The following is a 19,636-nucleotide window of genomic DNA, read 5'->3' as shown; positions in this document are numbered from 1 at the left end:
ACACGCTGACATTTTATTGCTGTTACAATGGGAACGATGTTGCTAATTACCAGAAGGAACCCAGTAGACACGTGCGGTGTGTTTACTCAGGTCAGACGCTGCGCGCACACCGGCTCAGCTGCAAGCACACGTTTGATATGGCCAAACAGATAGAAGTTGTCTGGCTGTGTGAAAGCCCCAACTAACATTAACCTGGTGTGGTGTCAACATCACAAATGAACGAGCAAGAAAGATGATTCGACTGACAAATAACCAGATGAATCGCTTGCACGAAAAAACAATGGCATTTGAGAAAAAGAGGACAACCGTGTCAGGGGAAACACACCTACTCGTAAACTATGTATGAATGTAACGAGGCGAAGTGCGTCTGAACTGCACGCGGAAAGTATTCCACGAGAAAACACCCGCGTGTCATACATACTGTACGCAGCCCATGAGATCGGGTTGGAGAGAGAGGGATTGCGGCGGGGACAGAGCGGGCGGGCCAAGGCCGCTTCTGGGCCTTTTGGGGCCATCGACATAAAAAGAGATACAGTATCATTCATATATATCTCAATGTTTGGGGCCCCATGCAAAATCTTCGAGTGGGGGCCCCAAACCACTGTCATCATAGTATGAACATGAATGAGAGGCATAGGCTACTTCATTATCAATAACGCGTTTAATTAATAAATTAAGCACAATATGAACAATAACTGCTAAAAAATATATGAAAATGAAAGTTCACAAATATTAATTAAACAAATCCTTTCAGTGCAAATGCATTATAAAAACAAAAAATAACTAAGATTTGTTTAGAAAACGAAATTACACAAATGTATTATTATTATTATTATCATTATGTAACCTCCTCTTGCCCCCTGTAGGCTCTGACCAGCAGAGTCACATACACAGCAGTATCTAGAATGAGCTGGATGTTATACTGGCCTAAGTATATCATTTCAATAACAGGATCCTGAGTTTCTAGCTGTTGGTGTTGAGCTGGCTAGATCTCCTATTTATCAGTAAGAGTCAGTTCAGTACCCTGTACTACAAAGCTATCTTAACAGACCCGCGATCTGTCACTTTGATCTGGTTTAACTGAACAGGATCAAAGCTATCTAGTTTAAGGATACTACGACGCTGGTTTTCTACTGGATAACTGAAGCTGGCTTTATCTGGGATCTGCCTGTGCACGCGCACGTTTTTCGCTCGTGCACAGGCGCGCGTACACGCGAAAGAGGTGCGCTAGCCAATCACATTATGAACAGCTGAGTTGATCCACGCCCACACCCATTTCCACACCCATTTCCTCGTTCAATGAAAGCGCAGTGCATGATCAGAGTTTTAGCGGATATTTAATGTATCCACGATTTAATGTCAGAATGAAAATCCGCGTTGGATAGTCTGCTGAAGGGCTGTCTAAAGCAGCAGCTTGTATTCACATCAGTCATTTGATTTACTTTGATCAGCGATTTCTGTCTGATACAGCTGCATTGATACAGCAGCAACAAATGTAAATGTGTAATCTCAGTCTATACATTTCCACAATCTGTAAGCCTATTTAGACCATAGATTTAGAAACGCATGCTCAATGAATAATGATCTCTATCACTCATGTGTGTGGTTGCACTGATCGAATAATTCATATATAAAATAGCCTAGTATAAAGCCTAATAGCCTACTATAAAAGAGAAAACTGCTGAACTGAATTGAGACGATGCGGGCATAGTTATCATTGATAAAAACTAGCCTATTTTTGCTCATATATTGGCATACAGCCTACAGGACACAGTTCCAACTGAAAGATGCAAGAATAGCCTGCATATTTAGTATTGGGGCTATCCCATATTTATCCCATATCTATATTAGGCTTTTCTGGCATGTAGGAGAATATCACCCTCACTCCATTTGAGGGTCCGTTCATGATATGCGCCGCGGTGATTAATAGTGATCATATTTCTCCACGCATCGTTGAGCTGTTAAGACATAAAGTGGTAAGTAGGCTTAATTTAATTATGTAGCCTACAGAGCCACGAATGTTTTGCTTGTTCTATTCTCAGTTGACTGCAATCTATTTTTCATATGGCGATCTTATGAATGGTGAGTGACTCCAGAGAGCCGATTATATGGGTCTCTCATGGATTTTGATCTTATCCTCTGAAGCTAACCTGGTCGCGACCAGGTTAGCTTTGCAGCGTCAGTTGCCATGGTGATTGAAAGTTAACTTGCTTTGTAGTACGGCTAAACCAGGTTTAAACTCAAACTTACTCGGATAAGGCATTAAACTAGCTTCGTAGTACAGGCTACAGGCTTGAATAAATGAATAATAGCGCGGTGCCTCCACTGTGGAATTACTCAACTCTATGAGCTAAATGTGTATTCCCCAGAAATAAAAGTAAGTATGTGTGTAGCAGTATGTAAGTGTAAACCTAATAATAATAAATTGTTCAGGACAACAAGATAAAAAGGAATAATATAAATGTATTTAGATTGTGTTGTATTGGTTTAACACAAAATAAACACAAAATTCACAATACCAGGAATCTTAAAATAACAATAAACGTTTCAAGTTTACCCAATAATAAGATAAAAGTTCCAAATGTACCTTGTGTTAATTTACCTTATAGTGCAAAAATACCCCAAAGAAAATATGTAGGCGAAAATATGTAGACGATCCAGCCACGTTAATCCTCTTCTCGCGATTTTGCGGCGTTATTTAAGCTGACTGTCCCTCACGCGGGTTCGAAAAGAGGGGCGGCTTTAGCTCAGGAGGTAGAGCGGGTCGGCCAATGACGCAAGGGTTGGCGGTTCGATCCCCGCTCCCTCCCAGCTGCCGTCGTTGTGTCCTTGGGCAAGACACTTAACCCTCCTTGCTCCCGATGGTGTGTAGGCACCCTGCGTGGCAGCCTGCCGCCATTGGTGTATGAATGGGTGAATGTAGACTATCTACTGATTGTAAAGCGCTATATAAATGCAGGCCATTTACCATTTCGAGCAGAAACGTCCGTCTTGATAGTAAGTTACGAGACTTGCACGTTATCACTTTAGTCATGAAAACAACAAAACGGCTCGGCTTGGCTTCACTTCACTTCAAACTGTAGAAAAGAGTTTCGGACTGCGACACGCACACGAGTCTCGACTGCACAGTAATATTTGTGCCAATACCTTGACGTATTTCAGTCAACAAATATTATCTCCAAACATTAAACTTTGTTTTATACTGCACGCAGCTCAGTTCCCAAACGTCTTCACATGTGTCTCTCTCTGACCAGACTGCCTAGTATGCTTTCCGGATTCCTCCTAGCCCCACCCCAGTCATTTTTCATTGGCTTATGCCTGGTTCAGACTACACGAATTCGGCCCGATATTAGACCGATTTGGTCGTGCGCGACAGATTTTCAGCGTCGGGCCCGAATATGACCGTCGGGGACGACGATCGGCCGTCTTCACCTCTTGTAGTGTGACATAATCAAAGACCAGCGTCGGGACCAGTCGGGACGTCTAGGACGCCTCACGACGCCCTGACGAAAAGACTGGCATGTCAGTCTTTTGGACATGGTTTCGCCTAGTGTGACACCCCGGAAGACAGGTATCAGGTCCTGGGGAGACCGCTCCCCGCTCGATACAGATTTCACCCGCTCGCACTCACCGCTCCGCTCAAAAGAATAAAAGAGATAAAGGCCAGGGTGTTTTAATTTGCGTTTAAACGCCTGGGCAATGGGCATTGCTCACTACAAATAACATGAGCTTTGAGCTCAGCAGAGTCGGCTGCATGTTCGTTTCTCTTCCTTCTCGTCTCGCAGCAGCTGGCAAGAAAATAGTGGGTGTGCACATGAAGTAAGTTGGAGGCTGGAGCGGACATCACAGTGCATCACAGTAGAGCCTGTCACTCATCCAAATAACGTTAATTCTGCAAGGGATATATATAGCACCTGGATTACATACATGTTTCACATAGGGTTGTGTTTGGATTTCAATGTTTGATTTTGCCCAATATTGAAATCTTCTACAATTGCATGTTGTGCTAACATAAACATTATTTCTATCTACCACTTTAGCCTATTTAGGCTGATTTGGTTGCTATTTCTTGTCAATGTAGTGGCCTCAAAGCATGCTGGGAGATTTCGTTCACAGGTCCGCCTCCCCGACGACCTGTGAACTCGCTGACGACAGCTGACGACGTGATGACGGTGGCATACGACGCTCTGTCGGTGTCAAGCGAGAATACACTTGTAGTATGGCCAGTCTCCCGACCAAGACATGTCACGAATTTATGGCAGTATGGTGGCCTCGTCTGACATGGTGACATCGTGAACGACAAAAAATATCGTGTAGTCTGATCCTGGCATTAGAGCACAGCAGCGCGATCCCCGATTAGCTTAGCAACATGTCACTCAACAAACAATAAGAACTTGGCGCAAATAGGAAAATGAACATTCACAAGAAAACAAGCATCACGGTGAATGTAGTTTCTCATTAAATTCACCCATACTGGAATAAAAACACTCTAATCACATTTCCCATAAGAAAACACTGTTATCACGTTTCTCATTTACCTATATTTCTGAGGTCTCTACAATTATTACTACTACACCCGGTGCGCGCACTGAATAGGCCTATTATACTATATACTATTATACTATATACTATAGACTATTATACTATATACTATAGACTAGTGATGCGCGGGTCAGGTTTTTTTAAGGCCCGCCCCAACCCAACCCGTCATCGGAGCCAGCCCGCCCCGCCCGCCCCGTTAAATATCTGAAAATTCCGAACCCAGCCCAACCCAGCAGCCCGCAACGGCCAATTTAATGTAATATGTCTCCGGACGCAGGAGGAGCACAGCAGAGCTTCCAAGGTGTGCAAAGCAGCTAATAACGACTGTGTCTCTGTCCCCCCTCTCTCTCTCTCTCTCACACACACACACACACACAGACACTCACATGCTGCCCTGCGCGACAACAGTTGTTGCAGCCTAGGCCTGCTCTGGATGAGTTGCGCTGCTGCTTTCATGTCGGTCTTTCTTCAATTAATCCATGGTCTTCAGATAGCGCGACTACGCTTCCCCAAAGTGCAGATGGCGTGACCGCGCAGTGTTTCAAATGGAGGTAGCAGGTATAGAGGTAGGCACTAGGCACTGGCAGGCTACAGAAACAGTTCTTATTCTTCCCCATTTCTTTTAATTACCTCATGCGCTCTCAATTGGCCATGTTGCAGTAGTAGGCTAAAAACGTAGTAGTGCAGCAGGTGCGCACACGGCTTGCAGATACGGCCAGACTCGCTGTCTGATTTCTTTTAATTACCTCATGCGCACTCAATTGTTCACAGCCTACTCACGTTGCAGTAAAGTTGACAAATAGATCACAGTCGAGTCCACAACAGAAAATCTGCGGTGGCATTATATGGACACTTCAAATAATAATTACAGCGAATAATCCTTCCAAAATGTTTGTTTTGAGAGCACATAGGCTACCTCATTGAAGCGTTTCTTTACTCCATGTAGGCTATAGAGAGTGCAGCAGGAGTCTGTCTGATTGTGTGTACCTACATGCGAGAGAGAGTTAACGTCTTTAAGGTTAATTACTCTGCGTGTTTCATTGCTCTAAATAATTTAATAATGTTGCTTTGTCACGTTCTGAGCCTGCCCCGCCCGCACCCGCGATATTTTCATAATTTGCCAACCCAGCCCGCCTGCGGGGCGGCCCAGCCCGCGGGACCCGGCGGGTTCTGGGTGACCCGCGCATCACTACTATAGACTATTATACTATATACTATAGACTATTATACTATATACTATAGACTATTATACTATATACTATAGACTATTATACTATATACTATAGACTATTATACTATATACTATAGACTATTATACTATATACTATAGACTATTATACTATATACTATAGACTATTATACTATATACTATAGACTATTCTACTTTTCTGTCACATCGTCATTATTAAGCCGGCTTATCAGAATCACAATCAGAATCACTTTTATTGCCACAGTATGCAAGTTACATAGGAGGAATTTGTCTTAGTGTCTGTATGCAGCGTAGCAGTCACATCAATATACAGAGATAAGAAGTAGGAAGATAACTAAAGACAATCACAAAGTTGCAAGTGCAATCAAATAGAGTAAATATATACAATATGTACATGAGTGGTGAAGTGTTCTGTGGATGATAAATATGAATTTACGTTGGATTTACATGAGATTTACAGACTGAGTTAAATAGACGTTAAATAGGCAGTGGATTTACATGAATTTACAGTCGGAGTTAAATAAGAGTTTACATTGAAATGTACAGGCTAAGTTAAATAGGCATTCAATGTGCAGGGAGTTCCAGTTTTATGGGGGGGGGGGGTTCAGTTGAGTTTAGGAGGAGGTAGTGAGTGTGTGTGTGTGTGTGTGTGTGTGTGTGTGTGTGTGTGTGTGTGTGTGTGTGTGTGTGTGTGTGTGTGTGTGTGTGTGTGTGTGTGAAGGGGGGGGGGGGGGGGGTTGTTAGTGAGGTCCTTGGTGGAAGGGGTTTCCGGGCCTTGTTGGTGAGGCTGATGGCGGTTAGGAAGAAGCTGGTCTTGTAGCGGGTGGTTCTGGTCTTGGCAGACCTCAGTCTCTTGCCATGGAGGAGTGTCTTAAAGAGTTGGTGTCCAGGGTGGGAGGGGTCAGCCATGATCTTGCGAGACTGCTTCAGTGTCCTGGCTGCATGCAGGTCCTGGAGGGATGGCAGGTTGCATCCGATTATCTTCTCATCGCAGCGGATGATGCGTTGAAGTCTGTTAGTGTCTTTGAGAGTGGCAGCAGCATACCAGACAGTGATGGAGGAGGTGAGGATGGACTCAACGATGGAGGTGTAGAAGTGCACCATCGTGGCCTTTGGCATTTTGAATTTCTTCAGCTGCTGCACAAAGTACATCCTCTGCTGTGCCTTCTTGGTGAGAGCTCTGATGTTCAGCTCCCATTTTAGGTCCTGGCTGATGATGGTCCCCAGAACTCCACAGTGTTGACTGGGGAGTCACCCAGGGTGATGGGGGAAGGTGGTGCTTTGTTCCTCCTTATGACTGCATAGTATCTTTATTACTCAAAATATAAGGCGACCAAAAATGGCAACCATATTTTTAGTCGGGCAACCAAAAGCTCCTGCCAGGTTGCCACTCCGGCAACCACTTTTAAAAGTTAATGTCGAGCCCTGTAGAGACACACACACACACACACACAGAGGCGGGCACACAGACATGCGCACACATATACACACATGCACACACACACACACAGGCACACACACATACGCATTAGGGATGCACCGATATGAAAATTTTGGCCGATGCCGATAACCGATATTAAGATTGCTGTTATGGCCGATAACCGATATTTACCGATGTCGATATGATCTGTATAAAAACACATTTCTATGATAATAAAATTTTGTACATACTGAAAAACACATGTAAACACTGAATTTGAAAAAGTTATACATTTCTTTATTTCAAAAACATTTGTAAAAGCCCATAAATCATAGATTTACTGCATTATTTCATCTCAATGTGAAGGATTTGGCTGATACCGATAACCGATATTAACATTGCAACATCGGACCGATACCGATATGTTAAAAAATGACTAACATCGGCCGATACCGATATGATTGCCGATATATCGTGCATCCCTAATACGCATACAGACACACAGACACAGGCACACACACATGCGCACACATAGACACACACGCACACACACACACACACACACACACACACACACACACACACACACACACACATGCATGCACACACACACACACACACACAGACACAGGCACACACACACACACATGCACACACATAGACACACGCACACACACACATGCACACACACACACACACACACACACAGACACAGGCACACACACATGCGCACTAGACCTGTGAATCTTCACTGGCCTCACGATTCGATTACGATTCATCTGTCAATGATTCGATTTGATTCCACGATGCATCTTGATACAGCTCAAAGTATTGCAGCTCCACGTATCACATCCTCAATTTTCTGTACTATTACTGCACATTTCATCAATTAATACAAGCAGTCAGATAAATATCAAGTCCCTTTTTTACTTTAAAGTGCTTTAAAATCTGAATGTCAACAGAAATTTAAACATAAACGATTCTACGATTCATCTGTCAACTAGGGCTGTGCCGATTCACTTATCTCCCGATTCGATACTATCACGATATTTGGGTGCCGATTCGATATATATTGCGATTCTTAAGTATTGCGATTCTTAAGTATTGGGATTCTACAATTATTGCGATTCGATATTACGATTTATTGCGATTTTTGTTTTGTTTTTTCTTTTCCTTTTTCCTTTTTTTTTACACTAGAACATGGGAAAAGTTTATTCATACACTTCTAGAGACTGTATATTATATCATGAGTAGGGCTGGGCGATATAGTTAAAAAGTATATTGATATAACATCTTTCATATCAGTCGATATCGATAATTATTGATAATTTTAATTACCCTTAATAAAAAACATGAGAAGAAAAAGGTTGCATTAATAGCCACTTCATTTTGAACCACCTTATTTTCAAGGCACACAGGTAGGTCTAATTTGTCACACACACACATACATGCTCTGAGTGCAACTGCAAGCAGTAATTTACAGACATGGTGACATTTTACTTTGTTGACAGCCTAGCGTTGCCAGCCTTCTAAAAGAACGTTTGGTAACGTGTATTTCAGGGTTGTAGGGTTAACGTTAGGTGAATCAGAGGTGTGGAAAAGCCTGGGTTTTGCGTCAGTGGCGTCATGAGTGGCGTCAGCGGAGGACCAAAATGTGAGACTCATTAGCCAGGAATGGGTCTCGCGCTACTTTTGCATGCTAAAATAAAGCTGATAATGTACAATTTGATTCAAGGGGGGAAAACCCTTTCAGAGTACAACACAAACTGTCTATTTTGCTGCAACTCGACAGTGCTGCTTAATCCAGGAGATGTCGGGACTCTCTGCTCTGGATCAAACCACACACACACAGAGCATGTGAGTGGAGTGGAGCCGCTCCATCACTCCAGACAGATTTCACCCATCCCTGCTCACATGTTCTGACACACACCCACACACACCCACACACACACACACACACACACACACACACACACACACACACACACACACACACACATAGACACACACAGACGCACACACACATTCTCTCTCACACACACACACACACACACACACACACACACACATAGACACACACAGACGCACACACACACACATAGACACACACGCACGTGCGCACATTAGGGTTGTGCGATGTCATCAAAATACCCATCTTGATTGTTTTACAGTGAAACATCGTTTTGAATGATGGCATCATCATTGGGGTTGGGGGTTGGGGGAATAATTAATGATTTATTAAGTCGCTGCGTTGCTGTAATGTCATGTGGCTAGCCGCTGCAATGCGTTCACGTTAACAACAGGACAGCTGAGCCTGAGCTCTACATGATACCAGCGGGCTTTGATAGCCTCTGCTCTGTGCTACAGCACAGAGCCAGGCGACTGAAGTGGGCAGTGGCTGTCACTACCAGCAATTTGAACGGTGCAAAACAAATAACGTTAACGTTGTTACAGATCCTCACCAACAACGTGTGTGTGTTGAATTTAACTAGCTGGCAGAAAACCGACTGAATTACTGGCTGATATAACGTTAGATTCGCGTGGGCTTTTGAACCTAATGTAATGAGAGGGAGTTTAGGAGAAATGGCTGGAGAAACGCAGCTGCTGTATCTATATGGAGCGATTCCAACTTTCACTTTGGAAACAGGCGAGTTAAATTCACAGTTGAAGACTTGTACTCACTTTGTGTTGAAAACAGGAAAGAACGTGAAGTTTCTTAAAACAGCACACATTTATTTCTAACAGATAATTAATCACGATGATCCGATGTAGAAGGCTCAGAGGTCGATGGGGGGTCGGCCAATCACGATGGTCGATGCCATCGTCCATCGTGCCAACCCTAGCGCACATACACACACAGAGACACGCACACACACGCACACATACAGAGCAGACACACACACACACACACACACACACACACACACACACACACAGAGACACGCACACACACGCACACATACAGAGCAGACACACACACACACACACATACACACACAGAGACACGCACACACACGCACACATACAGAGCAGACACACACACACACACACACACACACACACAGAGACACGCACACACACACACACATACAGAGCAGACACACACACACACACATACACACACAGAGACACGCACACACACGCACACATACAGAGCAGACACACACACACACACACACACACACACACACACACACACACAGCAGCTGTTAGCTACATGAGCTAATCCCACTACTGCTGCTGTAACCACTTCACCAACAGTGTGAGTGACCAAATGTTTCACTTGTTAACCAGTTGGAGTGACGCTCTTTCCACTAACATTTAGGCTTTGAAATGTGTTGATACATGAACCCTGCTTGTAGATTGCAGCTACATTGAACGTGAAACACATTGCCGGTGGAGGTACCCGGATGTAGCAGACAAAGAGTATTGAAGGCAACAGACGAAGCCTGTTTTGTTGTTTTTTACAACAGCGCTCCCGCCTTGATGTTGCAGTGGAACCACTGAGGGGAACAACTCAGTCGTCAGTTCTTATCGATTTAACTTCTTTGGTGCAGAATTGTCGAAGTTGTCCTGCTTTGCTACTCGATGATTGACACAGACAGCAACCAGTCTGTACGTAAGTGAATCAGTGGGGATAGCAGAGCGTCCAGAGCCTAATGATGATTCATTTGGAATGGATTCATTGGGGTTGGTCAACTTTAGGCTAAGAGGCACACTGATGGCAGTAACAAATAGCAGACACTGTGATATTTAGAAGTGAATGGTGGACATGCAGAGCTGCTGTTTGGGCTGTCTTGGGCTACACTCTGAGCATACTGGGGGCAGCAGCTCAGCTTGAGGGAGCCTCCATGAAACATGAAAGCTGGAACATCCCCACCCCCCACTAACTACTTAAGACAACTTAAAAATATATTGTGAATATATGCCATTGTTCTCTTGTTTTAATAATAATTTAAAAAGACTCTTAATGTGTAACTTTTCCTCCGTGGTATCAATAATGGTATGAGTGAGTGAGTGAACTCTGAGTGAGTTCATGTCAATTCTGCTAATAAATACATAATAGCTGCTTCTTGCCTTTTAGGGGTATTTTTTTCTCTTCAGTTACACAGATATCGTGATGTATCGTAGGTTAAATTTGTACCCTGAATATATCGCTTATCGTAGAATCGCTGTATCGTGATAATATCGTTATCGAGGGCCAGGTATCGTGACCGTATCGTATCGTGAGTTACTCCGCGATTCCCACCCCTAGCACACACACACACATACATGCGCTCGTGCATGCGCACATACACACACAGACATGCACACACGCGCACACATACAGAGCAGACACACACACAGACACGCACTCGCACACGCACACACACACACACACACATGCACGCGCATGCGCACATACACACACACAGACATGCACACACGCGCACACATACAGAGCAGACACACACACAGACACACACACGCACACACTCGCACGAGCATGCGCACATACACACACACAGACATGCACACACACAGACAGACAGACACACTCACACTCACACACACACACACACACACACATTCACAGCTCCTCTTCTGTCTCTCCCTCAATAAAAAAAGAATAGATACAAAACTGCCCTTAATCTTAATCTGGCTTCCCACCCGCAGACACGGCCAAATGTGCCTGTAAAGTTACATGGGGGCTCGAACCTGCAACCCCCATGTTGGTAGGCAGGGATTCTACCACTGCACTACGCAGACGCCAACGCATTTGTTACCTTCTTGAGGTTGGTTTCGCTTTTATTTTGATTTAAATCAATAAATGAATAAAAAATGAGCCACAAAAATGAAACAGTTGAATCATAAAGAGTGAAGTTATTAATAGAATAATAATCAACACAACAGGTGTGTTAGATGAGAAGCTGCTGTTGTATTGAGTCTTGTTCTCTCATCAGATGCCTGTGAACTCACACTGGATCCAAACACAGCACAGAGATACCTCCTCCTGTCTGAAGACAACAGAAAGGTGACGGTGGTGTGGGGAGAGGAGCAGCCATATCCTGATCACCCAAAGAGATTTGACTCCCTGCCTCAGCTGCTGTGTAGAGATGGTCTGACTGCTCGCTGTTATTGGGAGGTGAAGAGGGAAGGACAGGTTTATATAGGAGTGACTTACAGAGGAATCAGCAGGAGAGGAGGGGGTCATGACTGTGAGCTTGGATATAATGAAAAGTCCTGGAGTCTGTACTGCGATGATAACAGTTACAGAGCCTGGCACAATAACAGAGACACAGACATACCTCCTCCCTCCTCCTCTCACTCTAACAGAGTCGCAGTGTATCTTGACTGGCCTGCTGGCTCTCTGTCCTTCTACAACGTTTCCTCTGACAAACTGATTCATCTCCACACGTTCAACTGCACCTTCACTGAACCTCTGTACCCTGGGTTCTGTCTGTATTATGGTGGCTCAGTGTCTCTGTGTTAGATAGAGGAGGAGTGAGAGAGAAACACACTGTGACCAAACACAGCTGCTGACATGATGCTTCACTCTGTACAGGTTCAAATATCTTTCTTTTGATCTTTGTTATATTTGGTATTTGATTCATCTCATCGTTCCAAGCTGAACATTTTGATGTTTTCTAGAACCGTTTCCCAGAGTTACATGTTACATAAACACGGTTTTATCTGTTTACAAACCTGTTTTCTAATAAATGTGTTGACATTGTTCACTGTGCGTGTGTGTGTGTGTGTGTGTGTGTGCGTGTGTGTGTGTGTGTGTGTGTGTGTGTGTGTGTGTCCGTCCAATAGTGGTATTAGTAAACAAAACGAATAGCCTACTATCCACCCTAACACTCACTGTGTGTGCATGTGTGTGCGTGCGCACGTGTGTGTGTGTGTGTGTGTATTTGTGTGTGTGTGTGTGTGTGCGCGCACAATAGAGCACACACACACACACACACTGAGGACAGACATGACTTTTAAAATGGGAAGAGAAGGTGAGTAGATTTTGCTTTGGGAAGAGGAAGAGAGAGGAGAGGGAGAGAGAGGAGAGAGGAGAGGGAGAGAGAGAGAGAGGAGGAGAGAGGAGAGAGGAGGAGAGAGAGAAGAGGGAGAGAGGAGAGGGAGAGTGAGAAGAGGTAGAGAGAAGAGGGGAGGAGAGAGAAGAGGGAGCGAGAGGGGAGAGAGAGATGAGAGAGAGAGAGAAGAGAGTAAAGCTGCGTTCACACCGACCTATTAAAGTTTTTCGCTGGCATCGAGTTTACATACAAAGAGACAGAGCGATAGGGAGGAAAATACGCTCGTCGCCCGAGATGAAATATCTCAACTCGAGCGAAAATACGCTGGCATCAGTCGCTCGCTGTTCAACGCTGATTGGCTGCCGTGTGAGAGCGAGTCAAGGATCACACTGGCTTGGAACAAACCGCTGGTTTATTGTGTAGCAACAAACCACATTGACAGACTGACAGCTGACATGAAGTGAAGTCTGTACTACCGGTATGGAGCTCGCATTAGGAGCACGCTGATAGGCTTTAGCTTGTAAACAATGACGGTGGCTCGTAGTGGACAAACATCATGACATTGCGTAACGTTATAGCCCCCACATGTCCGTCAATTCATGTGCCTGTTGATGAGCGATTTAAACACAGCGACAGAGCGATTCCAAAGAGTTGAATCAAGCGACAGAGAGAAAAATAAATATCTCGGTGTGAACACAGCTTTAGAGAGAAGAGGGAGAGAGAGAAGAGGGAGAGAGAGAAGAGGGAGAGAGAGAAGAGGGAGAGAGAGAAGAGGGAGAGAGAGAAGAGGGAGAGAGAGGAGAGAGAGAGAGAGAAGAGGGAGAGAGAGGAGAGAGAGAGGAGAGGGAGAGAGAGAAGAGGGAGAGAGAGAGAGAGAAGAGGGAGAGAGAGAAGAGGGACAGAGAGAGAAGAGGGAGAGAGAACGAGGAGAGAGAAGAGGGAGAGAGAGAAGAGGGACAGAGAGAGAAGAGGGAGAGAGAACGAGGAGAGAGGGAGAGGGAGAGAGAGAAGAGGGAGAGAGAGGAGAGGGAAGAGGGAGAGAGAGGAGAGGGAGAGAGATAAGAGGGAGAGAGAGGAGAGAGAGAAAAGAGAGAGAGAAGAGGGAGAGAGAGGAGAGGAGAGGGAGAGAGATGAGAGGGAGAGAGAGGAGAGGGAGAGAGAGGAGAGAGAGAGAGAGGAGAGAGAGAGAGAGAGAGAGAGAAAAGAGAGAGAGAAGAGGGAGAGAGAGGAGAGGGAGAGAGAGGAGAGGGAGAGAGAGAAGAGGGAGAGAGAGAGAGGAGAGAGAGAAGAGGGAGAGAGAGAGGAGAGGGAGAGAGGAGAGTGAGAAAAGAGAGAGAGAAGAGGGAGAGAGAAGAGAGGGAAAGAGAGAGAGGAGAGAGAGAGAGAAGAGGGAGAGAAGAGGGAGAGAGAGAAGAGGGAGAGAGAGGAGAGGAGAGGGAGAGAAGAGGGAGAGAGAGAGAGGAGAGAGAGAGAAGAGGGAGAGAGAGAGGAGAGAGAGAGGAGAGGGAGAGAGAGAAGAGGGAGAGAGAGGAGAGGAGAGGGAGAGAGAGGAGAGGGAAGAGGGAGAGAGAGGAGAGGGAGAGAGAGAGAGAAAAGAGAGGGAGAAGAGGGAAAGAGAGGAGAGGGAGAGAGAGAAGAGGGAGAGAGAGAAGAGGGAGAGAGAGAAGAGGGAGAGAGAGGAGAGAGAGAGGAGAGAGAGAGGAGGGAGAGAGGGGGAAGAGATGATGGGAAAAGAGGAGGTGAAGAGAAGAGATGAGTCACTGATAACAGTTTGAGTGTAGAGTTCTGCTACGTCCACATGGACACAGATAGATTCTCCTCCATTCATAAAGAAACATGGCCTCCACACCTCCATCCACATGACAACATGAAGAGCATTTCAAACAGCATCATTTACTATCAAAGCCAGCGTCCAGATTCCACACTCACCCCGTCAGGCGACCAGCTGATGTGGGCGTGTCTCTCACTAAATGTCAGGAAGCTGAAGCTGTGGTTCAATACCACTTTTTCAACAACACTTTTTATGGCACAAGTGAGTTTTTTGTTTTCTTTCTTTCTGATGTTCATTTAGAACAATATTCATCACATTTTCTGAGTTTGCTGAAGAAATGCTTTTGATTTCTGAAAGTGAGTTGGAGCAGCCAGCTATTCAGTGCCTGTGTGTTTTAATGTAGAAAAGGCCACACAACACATAGTGAAAGCTACCAGGCTACTGATGACAATAATAAGCTTCCTGTCACCTGCTCAATATAAACTAAACAGACATTTCCATGAGCAAGTTGAAGTGATGATGTCAGCGTCTTCAAAAAGCTCTGCTCCACCTGTCCACACCAATACAGCCCAACTGACTTCTGATATATCTCCTCACATGGAAGACATGTTCCACTGTGGGCCTCCACTCCGTCTATGAGATCATGATGATATTATTTGATCCCATAGACACACAACAATTGAGCCAATATGGCCTGATATCATATTGCTGTTTGACATATTTCAGACTACAGCAAATAGCAAATAGCATAAAACAGGTGTGTCTGTCTGAAGGCATTTATTTGTTTCTGACTCTGGGAAAATGGGATAAAACACAAAAATTCCCCAAATTCTGTTTTGGTCTTCTGCTCTGTTTTGCTGTATTGGTGTGGACAGCTGGAGCTTTTTGAAAACTCTGACATCATAACCTCAACCTGTGCATGGCAGTTGCTGTTTCATTTGTATTGAGCATGTGTCAGGAAACTAGGGCTGCACGATATTGGAAAAAACTGACATTGCGATATTTCCCGCGCCTGCGATATATATCGCGATATGAAAAAATAGAGATTTTCACCAGATTACCAGAATAGCTCCATTTTAAAGAAAATAATACTTCTAGAATGATTGGGGTGATTTTGTAGAGGAGTCCATCTGATTTTGGAGGGGAAATTAGGTATTTTAATGTTTCTCAACCACTGGGCTGTGGCCTACTGGTAGGCCTCAGAGCGCCATCTATCAGGGTTCATTCATACACATTTTGACCAATGGATTTCCATGACTTACATACATGAAAAAGTGAGTGAGTTACGACATTCTACTTTAAAATGTCACTAGCCTACATTTCACATAGTGTGTAATGCAGCTTTTAAAGCCAGGGAAAGACAACATGTCACCATATTACCATATCCAACATCTAAGACCATATAGTCTCATATCACAATATTGATATACAATTGATATATTGCCCACCCCTAATATTGAGTGCCAGAATCTACCTCCCAATGATGCTATTCGCAGAAAAACATTAGATTTCATTGATTATAATCACTGCTTTCAACTTCTTTTGTTCTTCTAACGTTTCAATAAATCAACAATGAAAGACCCCTGCCACTTTACACACTTGGTCTGACCCCCTCCAGAAACTACCAAGTGGAGCACTCCGCATCTCTGGAGTTCCGGTTTTGGAGACGACGATTGACATGCAGCATCACTGGTGACAAACAGTTCATTCGTGAAAAGTAATAAATATACATTTAATTGCCCAGATATGTCTCTTGTCTTTTTATTTTCACTGAAATGTTTTGTGTAAATGAGTCGCTATGTATGATTAACTCTACTGTAACTGCTGTCATCTGAATGATGCATCATCAGAGCCTGAGGGGGAGAGAGAGCTGCGGTGATACACGGACAACTTCTCAGTAATAATCACTTTAGCCTTCATGTCATTATATTATGTTGCTGTCTTGCTTTTTGGTGTTTCAAGAGTAAATATCTCCACTCCACAGACATGTTGAGTTACAGCAGCCAGCCTGCTGTAAGCTAGTGCGCTGCAACCTGTGGACACGTCCGCCTCCGCAATCACATCGTTTACATCAGACGGGCTACTGTCAGCAACGCAACATAAGCAAAAATAATTCAATTGAGCTCTCTGTCCATTTTGTTGTGTTGAAGCTAAGCACTAAATGAGTGAGTACAGTAGTGGGGCGTCTCTCTCCTTTGAGAGAGACTGCATTTCACTCAGTAGACTAGCTTTTGACATCGCACGCCCTGCGATGTGACTATTGCACATGCGCACATCGCCATGACGATGTGACTATTGCACATGCGCACATCGCCATGACGATGTGTAAACGATATATCGTGCAGCCCTACAGGAAACTACGAGCCTAACGGTCTGATGTGTTTTCTAAAAAAAACCCATTTATTTTCCAAAAGTCATCAAAGTTATTCAAGTTTGTGAAGATCATCCTGCTGAACCCAAATTGACGTTCCCATAAACTTTTGATAACCACAGACCTTGTTTTATCCATATAAGTGAAATCCCCATTCTAAAAGCTCATTCACTTTTCCCCTGATGAACAGGGCCAGATTAACACAGTGTGATGGCCCAGGGTGACCCAGACTTGAAATTTGCTTGGTTTGTTTTGCTAGAAGCTGGCATGATAGTTGGTCCTTTGTGTTTTCCCCCGTGTTGGGTGTGGTTTCTGAATGATGACGCGTTCCACAGTGTCTCTATACTGACACATAAACAGTGCAAATGACTATGACAATAAATAGCAGAGATGTTGTTTAAAGTAGAGCCTCAACACATTGAAGACACAATGTAGACGACCTCTAAAACACCTTGACACTATAGACATGAGCCACATTCCATATGGTTACACAGAAACGGATACTGTCTCAAATCTGAATGCAAGTCACATCCCAGACACATTTAAACACATCATGTTCAATAATATCACTATTTGAAAGAAGCATGGCAGGTGGAACTTTGTATTGATCTATCTGACATGATATATATGTCTGTGGTACAACTATGCTCAGTTAATAGTAGACACCAGCTCATTCAATTTAAAGTCGTTCATCGCCTTCACTATTCTAAGCATAAGTTGCACAAGTTCTTCCCCTCTGTCTCACCACTGTGTGACAGGTGTCAGGTGTCAGAGGGCACTCTGTCTCATGCCTTCTGGTTCTGCCCTTCACTGACGGGATTCTGGGCCAAAATATTTGACTGGTACTCTAAAGGCCTACATAAATAACCCTTCAGCCGGAGGCAGAACTCACCATCTTCAGCTGCTCAGAGAACTCTCTGGGCTTCCCCACAGCTGTGCAACAGTCTCTGACACTGGGGACAACTGTTGCCAAAACACTTATCCTGAAAGAGTGGAAGTCCCCCTCTCCGCCTCCTTTCCAACTGTGGTTGATGGACATGATCTCGGTCATAAGGATGGAGAGGCTCAGATCCCTGAGAAACAACTCACTTTATACGTTTCTAACTATTTGGGACCCGTTTCTGGCCTACCTGGATGAGGTTGGAGGTGGTGGGTAACTTGCCCAGGTGAGTGGGACCGTTTCTGGCCTACCTGGACGAGGTTGGAGGTGGTGGGTAACTTGCCCAGGTGAGTGGGACCGTTTCTGGCCTACCTGGACGAGGTTGGAGGTGGTGGGTAACTTGCCCAGGTGAGTGGGACCCGTTTCTGGCCTACCTGGACGAGGTTGGAGGTGGTGGGTAACTTGCCCAGGTGAGTGGGACCCCACACACAACATTCCTTACAAGCACATAAGCACCCTATATGGACGCTGTCACCACATTATTGTCAATATGTTTTTTGTTTTTTGTTTTCTTCTTTTCTTTCCTTTCCTGTGTCTGAGCTTGTTCCTTTGTTTTGTTTGTATTTTGTAAAAATTGAAATTGAAAAAATAAAATACCAACAAAAATAATAATAATATCACTATTTCCATCAGAAATGTGCCAAAGGCCTCTATGATGACTGAATGTCAAACCAGGGACTTGGACTTGAGACTTATACTTAGGTCACACACACAGTGACTTGAGACTTGACTTGTTCTCAAAGACTTGAGACTTGTTAACACATTGAGTGCCAGCCATGTTTTCATTCCTGTAGGTAAGTTGTGCCAGGGGTGTTTTTGACGATTCTGGCTCATTTTAGAACAGCCGAGGATTCTTTTCTGTTAAGAATTCATGAACACCAATCATCTAAAAATAACTAATAGAATGTGTGCTTTCTCTGTCTAAAAGAGTTAGTTTGCAGAGTTAGTAGTTATGTAGATATTAGCCGTTGAGTACAGCATGGTTTCAGCGTCTGGAAATTTATTCAGAGATAAATGGCTTTTTGTGAAACAGTCACTTTAACCATTCATTTTTGGCATCAGTAAGACCGTCAGACATTCTAAACAATAGTTTTGAACAGTAATTTCCTCCATAACAACAGGAAACACCCCTCTCATTCAAACTCCTCCCTCCGTGTGTCTTCTCCTCCTTCCTCCTGGCTCTAACAGCGGGCGTGTCAGAAGCGCGTTGCTGCTGCCTGCCTGCCTGTCTGCGTGCCTGCCTGCCTGCTTGCCTGCGTGCGGGGACGAGTCTGAAATGGATTACTGTAAAATCGCCTCCCCATTTCCTTGAATGGCTTGCTCCCGCGGTGTGTGTGTGTGTGTGTGTGTGTGTGTGTGTGTGTGTGTTCGCGCGTT

The 19,636-nt window shown here is 44.4% G+C and overlaps 1 protein-coding gene across 1 annotated transcript in view; it reads left to right on the top strand.

Moving 5' to 3' along the window:
• LOC310789401 (NLR family CARD domain-containing protein 3-like) overlaps positions 1-12,879 on the top strand; it is an 86,499-nt gene extending 73,620 nt beyond the window's left edge. Inside the window, exon 10 of the mRNA XM_083651044.1 lies at positions 12,116-12,879. Within this exon, the coding sequence (XP_083507170.1) occupies positions 12,116-12,645 (530 nt within the window). The 3' untranslated portion in view covers positions 12,646-12,879. The remainder of the gene's footprint in view (positions 1-12,115) is intronic.
• Positions 12,880-19,636: the final 6,757 nt, after the last annotated feature.

Source organism: Poromitra crassiceps (genome assembly GCF_964638095.1).
Source record: "Poromitra crassiceps genome assembly, chromosome: 14".
Lineage (NCBI taxonomy): Eukaryota > Metazoa > Chordata > Actinopteri > Beryciformes > Melamphaidae > Poromitra > Poromitra crassiceps.
Note: the sequence above shows the minus strand (reverse complement) of the source record. Positions and strands in the feature narration are given on the sequence as shown.